Source organism: Mobula birostris, chromosome 30 (genome assembly GCF_030028105.1).
Source record: "Mobula birostris isolate sMobBir1 chromosome 30, sMobBir1.hap1, whole genome shotgun sequence".
Taxonomy (NCBI): domain Eukaryota; kingdom Metazoa; phylum Chordata; class Chondrichthyes; order Myliobatiformes; family Myliobatidae; genus Mobula; species Mobula birostris.
This window is the reverse complement of record NC_092399.1, coordinates 12,118,426-12,134,376: the sequence shown is the minus strand read 5'-3', so window position 1 is coordinate 12,134,376 and position 15,951 is coordinate 12,118,426. Positions and strand designations below refer to the sequence as shown.

Sequence of the window (15,951 nt, the reverse complement as noted above, 5' to 3'; positions counted from 1 at the left end):
TCTAGGGACTATTGTGTATAAAAATCCCAGGAGATCAGCAGTTTTTGACATATGCAAGCCACCCCATCTGGCACCAGCAAATCATTCCATGGTCAAAGTCATTTAGATCACATTTCTTCCCTATTCTGATGCTTGGTCTGAACAACAACTGAACCTCTTGACCATGTGTGTATACTTTTATGCATTCAGTTGCTACCACATTATTGGCTCATTAGATATTTGCATTAACGTTTGGATGTGCAGGTGTATGTAATAAAGTGGTCAGTGAGAGTACATATTACCTCCTTGCTTTTGGTCCGCAAGAATGTACTCCTTCTAAAGACCAAGCAAGGAACTGAGAAATTAGTAGACGAGATCATATTGCTAACACAAAAGCATACCATGCAATTATTTTCTCTTCAAATCAGAAAGGAGAAATGAGTGTATAAGGATTTGAAACAAAACTTTAATGTGTCTCAACTGGGACGCACTGTTGCTAAGAAATTATGAACAGAGTTCTGATAAACAAAATGGAACCAATATTAATATTTCATTCTCAATATGCAAAGATCGACATTGGTCCAATGGCACCAGTGTGGTAAGGCAGAATTTCGTGGGATCTGAACAGTGAATCAAATTGATACTTCACTGTGGCACTGGGAGAGAGTGACACTTGAGCAAGTTCAGTTTCTCAGATAAGATATCAAACCAAAACTCTTGCCACTTTCTTGTAAAATGTAGCAGATCTAATCATTCAGCTTTGAAGAAGGGATGTTGATTCATCTCTGCTTTGCTGTTGTTAGTTCTCTCCGTGCCTTGTGGTGTATCGGGTGGCAACCTTGCTGTTTCTTCAGCATGTTGTCTGCTTTTTTATGAGGTCAAGTTGTTAGCTCAATGATCAACCCAGCACGGATGGAAAGCGTGCAAGGGGCTGGCTGGATTCGAACCCAGTACCACCTGTCTCAAGGTCCAGTGCTGATGCCACTACACCACTAGCTGGCATTCATCTCTGGTACCTTGGCCAATATTTATCCTCCATTGACATCACATGATTTATATCACTTTCTTTCTGGGATTGTGCTGTGTATAGTTTAACATTACTGCATTGAGTACATTTCAAAATAATGTAATTGGACATGAGCACTAGAATGTTTGATCTGGCTATAAATAACTGAAGTGATTATTACTGGTGGGTGAACCTTCTTAAACATGTTATTCAACAATTGCTACCATTAATTCAACCAGTCTCAATAACGTGGCTTTCCACGTTCATGTTGGTTAATCCATTGCTATTTCTCTTGAAGGTTCCAAAACAGGAAAGACTTATACTGCCCGGAAAAGTAAATCGTCCCTGTGAAGCAAATGCAGTAAGGAGGTATGAGAGATCAGATCCTGATGTATTCTTTTCCACATTATATTGTATTCATTTGAAGTAGAGATAAACAGTATTAGATTGAATTATTCTAAAGGCGGTCTGTGCTTTCTATTCCAAATGGAACTTTCTCTGAAATAATCAGAATCAGGTTTAATATCACTGGCATATATGGTGAAATTTGTTGTCCTTGCGACAGCAGTACAATGCAATACGTAATAATAGAAAAACTGTGAATTACCATAGGAATACTATATAGATAGAAAATAGTTAACCTAAATATGTAGTGCAAAAAGAGAAACAAAAAAGTCGTGAGGTAGTGTTCAATATCCAATCAGAAATCAGATGGCAGAGGGGAAGACGTTGTTCCTGAATCATTGAGTGTGTGCCTTCAGGCTTCCGTACCTCCTTCCTGATGGTAGCAATGAGAAGAGGGCATGTCCTGGGTGACAGGGATCCTTAATGATGGATATCAACTTTTTGAGGTATCCTTCCTTGAAGATGTCCTGGACACTATGGAGGCTGGTGCCCTTGATGGAGCTGACTGAGTTCACAACTTTCTGCAGCTTCTATTGGTCTTGGGCATTGGCTTTTCCCCCACCCCCCATACCAGATGGTTATGCAGCCGGTTGTAATTCATTCCGCAGAAGAACTTGCTTCATTTTCAGCATAGGCAGAATGAATTCTTGTCCTGTGCCTGGTATCAGGCAAAAGCTCTCCACCAAAACTCCATAATGACACCTTACCACGGGAAGTGGCAGGGGCTTTCAAGTGGGGCAGAGGGTATCTAGTGGCTCCCTTGTTTTCATAGCAGTGTATCCACATCTGGCTGGTGAGCCAAATGGCTGCTCCAACAATGTACAGAATGTGGGGTCATCCCTTATGGAAGGCATGGGACCAATTGTGACCAAGTCTAATTTTGTGGAGCCAGGAGAATTATTCCTAACTCAGACCCACTAAATGATAATTAATTATTTCGATAGGCCCACCATTTCCTTCTCTCTTTCTGTCCTGAAAAGCTAGACATCTCAAGGAAAATGGAAAGAAAACAGCCCAATATAACCTTCACTGCTTCAGGGTCCTGACTTAGCAAATTAAGGCGAAGAGAACACAGCTGACATGGTGCTTTCAAAAAGACATTTGAAAAAGTGATGCATATTAAGCTTTTTATCAGGATTAAGGCCTGTGGAATTAAAAGTAGCCTGGCAGCATGAATGGAAAGTAGATTAGGTGGAAGGAAATGGAGCATAACATATAGTGATTTGTCAAACCAGAGTGCAGAGTTCCTCAGGTATCTGTAAGTCCGAAATAAAACCAGATAATGCTGCAGGTACTCAAAGGGTCAGCAGAAGGATTTTCAAGCTGAAATATTAATCTCAGTTGAGTGCCTTTTCAACTGATCCTTCTTTTCCACAGGCATAACACTGGGACTGAATTTGATATTGACAATATTTCATTTCTGGAAAATTCAATTCCAACGATGAAACCTTTGCCTGAAGATACCATTATGTCCACGGAGTTTCCCGATCCAAACAGAAGATCTCAACGATTCCATTCAGACTCGAGCTTTCCTGTTCCTAAATCTCAGCCATTGTTGGATACCTGTATCACAGATTTATATGACTGCAACCTCACTGAATCATTTGATAACATTTTAATGACACAGCCACAACAAAGGTGGACGGCGGAGAGCATGGCAGATGAGGTTCGTAATCTTCTTTAGCAATGCAAATATCTCAAAGTCAAAGTCAAGTTTATCACCATCTGCACAAGTGCAGTAAAAAACTTACTTTCAGTAGCATCAGAGACAGAACATTCACAAGAAAAACGCAAGGAACACAAAATTATACAAGGGCAGACATAATTAGAACAACCATATCCCCAACTTATCGTGTTCTTGAGGATAACACATGCTGGGCTTGCCAACTATACCCACATCTGAAAAACTTTAGTGAGATTATGATATACCTGACTTACAGCAGTTAAAGTATCTACAACGCTAATTGTTGTTATTGGATTCACAGAAAAGGCATTTATACAAAGCAGGTTAGAACTTGCATTTTTGCTCTTGGCAGAGTGTTGATCTTAATTTGATTGTCAATCATTGTTGGGGGTTGGATGAGATGTAGTTTTCCTATCCTGCTGTTACATCCCCCATGATGGTTAAAGGGTGAAAGGTGAAACGTTTAAGGGGAATATGAGGGGGGACTTTTTCACTCAGAGGACGGTAAGAATGTGGAACGAGCTGCCAGTGGAAGTGGTGAATGCAGGTTTGATTACAACATTTGGATAGGTTCATAGATTGGAAGGGTATAGAAGGCTATGGACCGGGTGCAGGTCGACAGGAGTAGGCAGATTATTAGTCTGGCATGGACTAGATGCATTGAAAGCCCTGTTTCTGTGCTGTGGTGTTCTATAACTCTATGGCCGTCTGTAGAACACTTCTGTAAAAGTCTCAAGATAAGTCAGCAAACTCTACTTTCTGTTAAGTGGTAGTAAACATGAAGCAATAATCCAGAGAGGAAAATGGCTTCTATATCCCTTTCTGGGGGTGGAAGAGGACTCTGATAACTTTTGGGGCTCCATGAGGCATTTCTTCAGAGTTAACACATAGCTAAATCTGTCAAGTGGAACTACAGCCTATGGTAATGAATTACACTTGGGATTAACAGAAACTGATGAAAAAAAAAGTTGTTTAATAATTGTCAAAACTGATTGATTCGAAAATGGGCAGGAAGTATGAAAGGATCTCCACTCTGGACATACCTTAAGAAGAAGGATTACTATACCATTCAGTTTTTGAGTATGTTAGAACTTCTAGTTCAAGTTCACTTTATTCTGGGCAGATAAACATAGAGTATAAATACCATGAATTAACAGATGAAGACAAACAGAAGTTCACATAAACCTAACTTAGCATATACATGTACTTACTAGTACATGATGTGATGAATAACTTTAACATTACAAAGTTTATTTTCCAAACAAAAAAAAAATCACCATGTTTAGTGGTCCCAGCAGCTTCCACTGAGTACATACATAATTTTCAAGGTCTTAAAATGATCCATATAGTAACCTAAAATACCTCAGGGCACTGACGAGCAAAGAAGAAACTCACCCTTGCTCCCAGCGCAGAGCGCTGCCACGCCAATTGGGATTGGTGGACAATTATGCAGAACAAAACTGATTTAACATTAATGTCACTCAAACTCTCAGTAAAGGGCAATAATATTTGAGCATTCAAGTCCTTAAATTTAACTATAAAAATCCAAGCAGGAGACCTGAGGCAGTCCAAAGAGCCCACATAGCAAAAGACAATCAAAAATTTGCTGGCTTTCACAGGCAGGCATTCCAGAATGATTTGCAAACGTCTTGCTTTTGGCTCTAAGAAGTTCACTTCGGTATTGATGTTCTGTTCCATAGGTTCTGGGTAATATTAATATATTTCCATTGACAGTGTGTATTAGCCAAGGAATAGGTCTAATATGAATCTCTAGATACAAATCAGGTGATAGAATCTGAGCTAATTTCCTTTTCCTTGACCATTAGGGCTAGAGATGTGGCAGCTGTGGTTATATTTAATTGGTTGCTGTGAGACTGTTAAACTTAGAACAATATTGATCATTGAATCTATGAACTTCCTTATCTGAATAGTTCAATTTCCCACTATTTTAGGTAGTTTAATAATAAAGGACACTTGCAAATGTTATTGGTATGCTGAATATTTAAATAGGGAGGCAATTCTGTAGCTAAAACACTATAAAATTGAACACATTTAAGAGAGGCATACTTAAAACCACTGCTTTCACTTATATTGACATTTAGATTCAAGATTTTTAAATGTCATTTCCAGTACAGGAGTTTAAAGGAGAATTAAATAATTATTACTCTGGATCTGATGCAGCACAATAAAAAGACATTAAGATAAGGAACACAATAATTAAAAAAAACACCATAAATACAAATACATATGTTAGGTTATATGCATGGATTGATTAAGGCTACAATAAAAAGATGTGGAAACACACAGCAGGCCAGGCAGCATCAGTGGAAGAATTCCTTTAGTAGTTTCTGTTTTTGTTTCAGATTTCCAGCATCTGCAGTTCTTTGACTATCAGGGCTTTTTGAATGGATATATTCACTTGATAAAGAATTTAAGAGAAAAAAAAGATAGAAACTCAAGGAGGAGAAATCCTTCTTGCTATTCATACTCGGAAGACTATTGAAGAGCATTGATGTCCCCATATCACAATGGGTAAATGCAGGCTAGAATATGCATTTGAGGAATAACAAGATGGGTGTAATAAAAAAGGAAAGGTATGTCGCACACGGAGTTTCTCCAGTTAGCAGACGATTTCCCTTTCTGGGGAACCGCGTACGAGACAAGCTACAGCAGTGGTTGGCCATTGCCTTCTGCTGGGTGAGTTTCCAAGGAGGATCACCAGCTCGTAACCCAGCACAGATGGAAAGCGTGCAGGGGAGCCGGCTGGATTCAAACTCAGGACCTTTCGTCCTGAAGTCCGGCACTGATGCCACTACGCCCCCAGCCGGGTCAATAAAAAGAACTTAAATAAAAGTAATTTAAATCTGAGGCCTCTGTTGGCCAGAGTCTTCCATGGCTGTTGTGTCCTAACTGCATAAATACGTAAGCTTGGGCAGTACAATATGGAGTTTAAGCTATTGCCCATGTAGTAAGCTCCCACTCTTCACACAGTTGATGAACCAAATTTGGTATCAGCAGCATCACAGGAGTTACCAGTCAGTGTCGAACTTAATGTAGGACTGATTGCCCTGAGATCAGAATTTTCCTTCTCCAAGATGAGCTGCCAACCATGGCTGACTAGCCCCATCTACCAGAAGCGACTGGCTTTAAGACGTCAGTAGCCTGCCTTTGCCCCTTCTCCTGTCAGTAGAAACAGTTGCACCGGGTTGCTAGCTAAGGACATGTGAAGGCTGGGAGCTGAACTTGGTTGTCAGAGGGAGCCATTGGGAGCATTTAATAGGTAGTGGGAGCTTATCCCCATTCCCACCTCTGGCCATTATAACTTTAAGAACCATAAGTAATTTAAATATCTCTTGCTTTTTTATATTATAGGCCTTTTTAAATGATTTGATAAGACCGCCTTGTGATGAAGACAATGTTACGAACAATAACCCAAGGTAGGTGAACTCTACACTATTCAGAGAGAGTCAGATTTTATTGCCACATTAAAGTTAGACTGTTAAAGGATGTGTGAGAAAAGCAAATGCTCCCAGGACTTACTTATGCAATACTTGGACAGATTAAATGAAGTGATAACATCATATTGATGATAGATATTGATATTAATATGATATGATGTGATATTGATTGATGGATACTAACATTCTTAGGCAGAGTACTCAATACAGCTTAGCTTATTCTATTATTTTGTCTGACACATGTTGCACTGAAATTGCACATAAGTATTTAGAAATATACCAGCTGGTGGTGTAATGGTATCAGCACCAGACTTCAAGGTGAGTGGTCCTGGGATCAAATCCAGCTGGCTCCGGTTCTTTGCACACTTTCCATCTGTGCTGGGTTGAGCATCGAGCTTGCGACTCGGCCTTGTATAAAACAGACAAGACCGCTAAAGAAATGGCAAGGTTGCCACCTGATACGCCACAAGGTGCAAAGAGGAATAACAGCTTAGAAATATGATTGTATAGTAGTGTGTATTTTGTAACTGTAGAACATTATTTTCCTGGACTGAAATGCAGTAACAGTCATTTCCAAGGTGTTTTATATCACTACAGAAATTCTCCCAGCTGTTTCTGGACGTGAATCACCTCCATGTCTCTAACATGATTTCTTTATCAGCCATGCATGATGAGATACCATTCCCTGTGTAACTGTCCTTCAGTAGCATTGCGGGAGAATTTAGGCACAGCTGTCTGAGCTTACTCCCAGGATAGCCATTTTTTTTGTTATGAAGCCTTGGATTGGGATCCTTGTCACATAGATTTCTTCCCTGCATTGCACTTTTTCCCACCTCTCAATATGATCAACCAATCTCACTCCAGATCCCAGCAGTTCGGTGCCAATATTTCAAACTCTTTTTACCCAAGTTTCTGGGCCGGGATCGGCAAAGCAATTTGCTTATTATAATTAGTTGTAAAATTCAGTTACATTGACAGAAAGGACAATATATTTAAGAAGTTCCAGTTAAGTGAATAGCTCATAAATCTTAACTAATAATACCGTGTATTATTGTTTTGTTTATTTGATGTGTCGCATGGAAAATTATTTCCAAAGTACTAGGATATGGCTAGGATTTTTAATGATTTCCAGAAGTTTCTTTACAGAGTACATAAAACTGATACTTTATTAAATTTATCTTGTTTATTTGTGGGCGCCATGGTAGCACAGCAGTATTACAGCTCGGGGCTCGGAATCTGAGCTCAGTTCCGATGCCTTCTGTAAGGAGTCTGTACGTCCTCCTCGTGGGATGCATGGGTTTCCTCCGGAGGTTCCGGTCTGCTCCCGCATCCAAAGACGTACTGGTTAGTAGGCCAATTGGTCATTGTAAATTGTCCTGTGATTAGACTCGGGTTAAATTGGGGGTTGCTGTGCCACGTGGTTTGAAGGTTCAGAAGGGCCTATTCCACGCTATGTCGCAATAAATATTTAAATTAATAAATAAGTTTTGTGATGTAAATAATAACAAGGTGATAATTAAAAAAAATCTCACTGTGCAGCACTAGGTTCCTAAGCCGGAACATGGAAGAGCAACAAAATCTAAATAATTCATTTGGTTAATCTTCTGTTGCTGACTTCACAAAGGAGGATTTACTTTGTGCCTGCCTAGATCAGAACTTTATTGAACTTAGAAAAGATGACAGCATTGAAAGAGCCAATTTGTTCCATCAATTTATTACACTGGTACCTGTGTTCAAATAATCAGAAAACCATAGCCTAGTAAGTGAGATTGACTATGGAAAGCCAAGTTGCCTTAAAGGCACAGTCAAGTTGAAAAATGAACTCTTATTCATTTAAGAACAGTTTCATCGATGCTTTCACGTTCACACATTGTCATCTCTTAAGGGTCGACTTTGAGTACATGCTGGAGGCACCTAAATCTGTCAACCAGAAACTCGGGGAAGAATCGCTGGGTTACCTCAACAAAGGACAGTTTTATCCAGTCACACTGAGAGCTGTGGAGAGTGACAAATGTTTGCAGTCACAACCAAGCAAAGTTCGAGTAAGATATCTTGGATTCTTTGCATTGATTTCTGTTTACACTAAAGTTGTGCACCCCTTCCCTTTCTATCTCTACTCTTGGAGAAGTGCTTGAATCATTTCAAATCCTTTCAGAATCAGAATCAGGTTCAATATCAACAGCATGCCGTGAAATTTTTTGTCTTTGTGGCAGCAGTACAATGCAATACATAATAATAGAAAAAAACTGTGAATTTTAGTAAGTATATATGTATATAAAATAGTTAAGTAAGTTGTGCAGAACCAGAAACAAAAAAGTATTGAGGTAGTGTTCATGGGTTCAATGTCCATTCAAAGAGTGGATGGCAGAGGGGAAGAAGCTGTTCCTGAATCGTTGTGGGTCCCTTCAGGCTTCTGTATCTTCTCCCTGATGGTAGCAATGAGAACAAGGCATGACTTGGGTGATGGGAGTCCTTAATGATGGGTGCCACCTTTCTGAAGCATTGTTCCTTGACGGTGCCTTGGATACTACGGAGGCTAGTGCCCATGATGGAGCTGACTGAGTTTACAACTCTCTGTAGCTTATTTTGATCCTGTGCAGTAGCCCCTCAACCCCCCACCAGACAGTGATGCAGCCAGTTAAAATGCTCTCCACAGTACAAATGTAGACATTTGCAAGTGTCTTTGGTGCCATACTGAATCTCCTCAAACTCCTAATGAAATATAGCCATGGTCAAGCCTTCTTTGTAGCTGCATCGGTATATTAGGTCCAGGTTAGATACAGAAACGCCTTGACTTCTCTATATGACCATTGTCAACATGAACACCAAATGTACTTTCCCATATTCACTGAGGTTGCATAAGGGAGATTATCACAGCTATATTTCAGCCATTTTTTTTTGGAAGCAAACATTGAGAAAGTTGTGTTGAAACTCGAGCTTCAATTATACCCTGTCTCAGATGAGCCAAGAAATACAAAGCTGCTTTCATTGAACATGCTCGTCCAAAACAGTTTATTACATTGGCAGTTGCTTTGCATTTGCTGCATGTGCATATTATCACGGTTTCAGTGCCTTAGGCTGCCTGGACTTCTGCTGCAAACACGTACCTTCATTAGCTGGCATTTGGCTGGGACTTTTATTGAAGCAGTAATTACTTATTCTGTTCTTCAAGAAACAAAAACACCCAAATATGCAAATTCAAAGCAATGAGAAAATGTGGCCAAAGGATCAGCTAAACAGTTAGAATCAGTAGAAAGAACAAATGGCCCCTTTAGATTTGATTCATTCTTGAGGAAATTTCCAAAAGCATTGACTAAAGATGAAACCCCTGTGGACTTTGTATGTGGATTGGTTTTGGCAAGCACGTGAATCTGTTCAGTTTGAATTCTTTGTCCCATACATACAGGACGCTGGAGGAACTGAGCAGGTCGGGCAACATCAATGGAAATGAACAGTTAGGCTGAGACCCTTCTTCAGGACTGGAAACGAAGGGGGTGGGGGGATACCAAATGAAAAGGTGGGCAGAGGGGAAGGAGGCTAGCTGGAAATTGATAGATAAAGTCTGGTGGGTTGGAAAGATAAAGGACTGCAGAGGAGGGAATCTGACAGGAGAGGAGAGTGGGCCAGAGGAGAAATGGGAGGAGGAGGGGACCCAGGGGGAAGTGATAGGCAGTAAGAAGAGGTAAGAGGCCCGACTGGGGAATAGAAGGAAAGGGGAGGGGGAGGGTTTTTTTTTACTGGAAGGAGAAGTCAATATTCGGGTTGGAGGCTACCCAGAGGGAATATAAGGTACAAGAGGAAGCCGAGGACCAACATATTGGAAGGGAAGTGGGAATTAAAATGTTTGGCCACCAGGAAGTTCCACTGTTGGCGGATGAAGCAGAGGAGCAGGACAAAGCGGGCCCCAATTTATGACAGATCTCAGCAATGTAGAGGAGGTTGCATCAGGAGTTAGACGACCCCAGCAGTTTCACAGGTGAAGTGGCATTTTTTGTGCAGTGTTCAACTGAACTAGACTGCACTCAATCATAGAAATAATCTCCATTAGTTTACCCAAAGCCAACAGCAAATATTTAAGAGCAATTAACCTGCTCCTTTCTAGCATTCCAACTAATTTGCATCTGATTGAGAATTACAAAAATGACAGGTTTCCATGCTTATAAAGGTTTAAGGTGTTTTAAACGAACCACTTTCTCAGCATTATTTCTGAACATCAACACCATTACAATTCAGTCCAGATGGTGGCATTGAAATTATTGGAGTGATTGCCTTTGATTTCAGTGTGGACTTCCTGTTACATTTGGTAAGGGGTAAATGAGGAAAGATAAAGTTATGATGTAGTTTATGTTAAATAGTATGCATCTTTTACTCCATTTTTTGTGTTCTTGTGCCATTCAAGGGTCTCTGTGATCTGGATGTGGCAATACTCTTGAGAGCAAGGTGGCACATGGATGATAGAAAAGTGGAAGTTATGTAGGTGAGAAGGGATAGGTTGAACTTAAAAGGTCAGCACAGTATGATGGGCCAAAGGGCCTCTACCTAGCAGTAATGTTCCATTTTCTAAGTTCCCAGGAAGTTCTGGACCACCCAAATGTATTTTTCAACACAGTTAATATGTCAAAGGGGTGTTGGCTTATCTTTAAACTTAATAAACTTTTTTTTCTCTGTTATGGTGATGTGGTTCTCAGCTAGTTCACATTAGACATACGAATACAAAATGTTGGGAAAATATAGCTATTGCAACAGTGCCTGAAGCAGCCAAATCTGTGTGAAAATCTCAGGATGGAAATCCTCAGGTTATGTGGATCCCAAGCCCCCTGCTCACTTTCCCACGTGAAATGAAACAGGCTGACTGATGTTCCAGCTGAGATAATGCACGGAGCTCCAGGGAGAATACCTGAGTTTTCTTTTCTATCAGTACTTTATTCTTCCAACATCGTCACTTCCTTTCTGAAATGTGTTCAAATAAATATTGGCAAGTACGTACTTGCAATGCAGTCATTGCCTCCGAACAAAATCTACACAGGGTTTTAATTCACTTGACAACCAAAATGAACAGACTGACAATTTTCAGCTTGTTTTGCATTGACTAAGAAGCCGTTGAGAATTATCTCATAAATCAACTGTTTCTTCTCACTTTTGAGAAAAAGTATATTGAAGGATCAATATAATTTCTTCCTTCGACAGTTTATATTTACATCTCAAATTTCAATCATTTACAATTTTGTTTTATTACCATCAGATCCATGAAATCGTCCTGCAATTTTTTTTTGCAATTTTATTTGAACTGTAGGTATTAGGAAGTCTAATTTTGTGTTTGGCTACAGTTTAGGAGCCATAAACTTCTGGTCAGACTTGTTTCAGTTGCTTTTTTTTTGGAATTTATTGAGATTCAGGACAGAATAGGCCCTTCCAGCCCTTTGAGCCACACTGCCCAACCCCTGATTTAATCCAAGCCTAATCACGGGGCTATTTACAATGACCAATCAACCTCCCAACCAGGATGTCCCTTGACTGTGGGAGGAAACTGGAGTAACCGGGGGAAAGCCACGCGGTCATGGGGAGAACATACAAACTCCATGCAGGCAACAGCAGGGATTGAACCCGGGTTGCTGGTACTGTAAAGCATTGTGCTCACCATTACGCTACCATGCCGTCTCTCTGATGAACTGGAATAGTGGTTCAAATTCACAATATTTAGCAAATAAGGGAATAAATCTTCCAGGCTCAGGGGCAGTGTAGTCTTACTGCGGCTTTCTCCACAGAGAGAGGCACGCTTCTGAAACCCTGAGACCTCCGTCAGTCAGGGTCGACCATGGATGTTGCTGTCCAAGCTGACTAGATATGCAAACCATGACAACCTTGTCCAAATCAAGTCGGCAGCTGATTTTAAATTAATGGAAATTCAACTAAAATACAATAATGTTCTGGCCCAAATTCATTTTTTCATAACTAATTACAATCAGGTAGAATAACAAGGACAGTCTTTTCACAGGAGACCAAATCAATATCTCCTTACTGAAAATATTTCCCTAATAATAACTTAGATCAGGGATTCCCAACCTTTCTTATGTCAACGACCCCGACCATTATCTGCGGAGTCCGTGGACCCCAGGTTGGGAACCCCTGGCTTAGATTAATTTTGTAAATGAAACCTAGGCAAACAATTTAGTGCAGATTAATAAGTCTATATGCAGTAGGTTATGCTGTAAAGGTGGACACTGAGAAGGGAATTGGAAATTTAAAGATCTGCTCTAAATCACAGTTACTACCCCAAAACCGTCAAGCTCTTGAAAAAATGGGATAACTACACTCACCTGCCCATCCATTGAAATGTTCCCCCAACCAATGATCTCACTTTAAGAACTCTTTATCTCATGTTTTTGTTACTTATCGCTATTTATTTATATTTGCATTTGCACAGTGTGTTGTCTTCTGCACTCTGGTTGATCTTTCATTGATCCTGTTACAGTTATATTCCATAGATTTGCTAAGTATACCCACAAGAAAACAAATATGAGAGTTGTATGTAGTGATACATATATCTATATATATATATATATATATATATATATACATACACAAGTGTGTGTGTATATATATATATATATATATATTAAAGGCATCCGCTAGTCTTGCGAGACCATGGATCTGCGCCTGGAAAGTCTTCACTCTCCAGGGCGCAGGCCAGGGCAAGGTTGTATGGAAGGCCAGCAGTTGCCCATGCTGCAAGCCTCCCCTCTCCACGGCACCAATGTTGTCCAAGAGAAGGGCATTAGGACCCATACAGCTTGAATGTCACAGAACAATGTGTGATTAAGTGCCTTGCTCAAGGACACAACACGTTGCCTCGACTGGGGCTCAAACTCACGACCTTCAGGTCGCTATTCCAATGCCTTAACCACTTGGCCACGTGCCCTCATAAACTTACTTTGAACTTTATGTAAAAACAAAAATATTTTGATCATTTATTGCTTTTTTTTCTTTGTGTAGAGTATGGTAATGGCTGTATTTGACAATGGAAAGAGCCCAGAAGACCAAGTGAAGAATTGGAAACACTGGCATTCCCGACAGCACACTGCAAAGCAAAGGATCATTGATTTTGGTTAGAAAATTAGTAATATATAGACCTGAGCTTACTTGAAAAAGAGGTTTTATTGATTTTCCTTTATTCTGTTTCATCTATTTGTGTCATAAACTGTAGTTATTGCTGAGACAGCATGGGTACTCAGTTACGCACATCAAAGTTGCTGGTGAACGCAGCAGGCCAGGCAGCATCTCTAGGAAGAGGTGCAGTCGACGTTTCAGGCCTGAAAAGTCGACTGCACCTCTTCCTAGAGATGCTGCCTGGCCTGCTGTGTTCACCAGCAACTTTGATGTGTGTTGCTTGAATTTCCAGCATCTGCAGAATTCCTGTTGTTTGGGTACTCAGTTACATTCATTTTCATTATTGTGGAAAATAAAATTCAATATCAAGATTTATCAATATTTATTGAATGCTTAGCATTAAATGGATCAATTGATGAAGTGAACTGCATGAAAAATTACATAAAATTGTTATTTCCAGACTGTTAAATTAAAAACATAATTAGGTATTAATTCCTGGAAGAAAGTATCACATGAGAACTGAGTATTGCCATACTGGTGCCGGCAACGTCACCTATGACACAAGATAGTACTTACTTACTGTCCGTAATGCCACTGGTGTTTAGGGCAGCAAGGTAGGTCCTCCACCTCTCTCTGCCCTTGGCCATCTTCTCCATTGTGCCCCTGATGTGGCTCAGGGTCCTCATTTCTGCACTGGGAGGAGAATGACAATGGTAGCCTGAGGTGTTTGTGCTGTCCAAACTCTGGCTAATTTGGATCCATTTGCTTTAACAGCAGACTACAAGGAAAGCAACAGCAGCATCAGCTGTGTTGAAGAAGTGGCATTCAATGCCCTCTCGTTCATCTGGGATACCAGCAAAGAAGCAAAGGTAAATGCGATGTCGGCATTTGTTTCAAGAGGACTAGAATATAAAAGCAAAGATGAAATGTTGAGACTTTATAAAGCGCTGGTGGGGCCTCACTTGGAGGATTGTGAGCGTTTGGGCCCCTTACGTTTGAAAGAATGTGCTGACACTGAAGAAGGTTCAAAGAAAGTTCATGAAAATGATGCCAGGATTAAACGGCTTGTCACGTGGAGACCATTTGATGGCTGTGGGCCTGTATTCACTGGAATTCAAAAGAATGAAAGTGACCTCATTGAAACCTATTGAATGATGATAGGCCTTGATAGAGTGGATGTGGAGAGGATGTTTCCTATGATGGGAGAGTCTAAAACCAGAGGACACAGCCTCAGAATAGAGGGACGTCCTGTTAGAATGAAGATGAGGACTTTTTCCAGCCAGAGAATGGTGAATTTGTGGACTTCATTGCCACAGGCAGCTGTAGAGGCCAAGTCTTTATGTATATTTATGGCTGAGGTTGATAGATTCTTGATTGGTCAGGGCATGAAGGGATATGGGGGTTGGGGGGGAAGGTAGGAGATTGGGGCTGAGAGGAAAAATGGATCAGCCAAGATGAAATGATGGAGCAGACTCGATGGACCAAATGGCCTAATTCTGCTCCTACAGCTTATGGTCTTATAGAATAATATGGGATATTATAGGAAAGCTAAGTGTCAGATTCAACTTCAGTGAATTTTACAGATTGAGTGGAAAAATAATACGGTGTAAACAGAAATGATGAAAGCTGTACAATCCCACCCTTCTTTCAGTTGCTATCTAAATCTATCTGTTTATCTCTATATACTTGACAGTCTGTCTACAGATCAGTGCGATATATAAATGTGAGAACAGTTTACTGAAATTGCAAGTATCTCATGCCCAATCACATCTCCTGTCCTTTAACAGAGGTGTTAAGGCGTTAATGAAGAAACTATATTTAATTTCTGTACATGGTTGGCTCAGGTTATAACCCCCAAAAGAGCAACCATCTGAAGTTTGGATATAAAAGCTGAATAATTCTTTGATAGAACAGAAATCACATATATTCTTAAAATAAATCTTATAAAATAATCTATCAACTCAGCACCAAAAGACACTTCAACAATTTGTTCAAATCGCTTTCCAATAATCTTGTGCCTACGATTGTCAATTATGAGTTGAAAATAAAATCAAGAACTAATTTGAAACAAGGCATCACTAAGGCTATAAAATACATAGAAACATCTTTCTTTATATCCAAATACTGTTATTATATAGCTTTTTATGTTTTCCTATAGCACTGTGCAAAAGTCTTAGACACAAATGTACAGCTAGGGCACCTAAGACTTTTGTAGAATGCTGTAGTAATTTTATGTATTGCATAGTACAGTACTGCTGCTGCAAAAACAAACCAATGTCATGACATATGTGAGTGATGGCAAACCTGATTCT

At 40.1% G+C, this 15,951-nt stretch overlaps 1 protein-coding gene across 1 annotated transcript in view; it reads left to right on the top strand.

Annotated features, from left to right (window-relative positions):
- grhl3 (grainyhead-like transcription factor 3) overlaps positions 1-15,951 on the top strand; it is a 52,608-nt gene that overhangs the window by 1,032 nt on the left and 35,625 nt on the right. The window contains exons 2-7 of the mRNA XM_072247238.1: positions 1,284-1,354; positions 2,768-3,056; positions 6,447-6,511; positions 8,418-8,574; positions 13,526-13,637; positions 14,414-14,508. Coding sequence (XP_072103339.1) covers positions 1,284-1,354; positions 2,768-3,056; positions 6,447-6,511; positions 8,418-8,574; positions 13,526-13,637; positions 14,414-14,508 — 789 coding nt within the window. The remainder of the gene's footprint in view (positions 1-1,283; positions 1,355-2,767; positions 3,057-6,446; positions 6,512-8,417; positions 8,575-13,525; positions 13,638-14,413; positions 14,509-15,951) is intronic.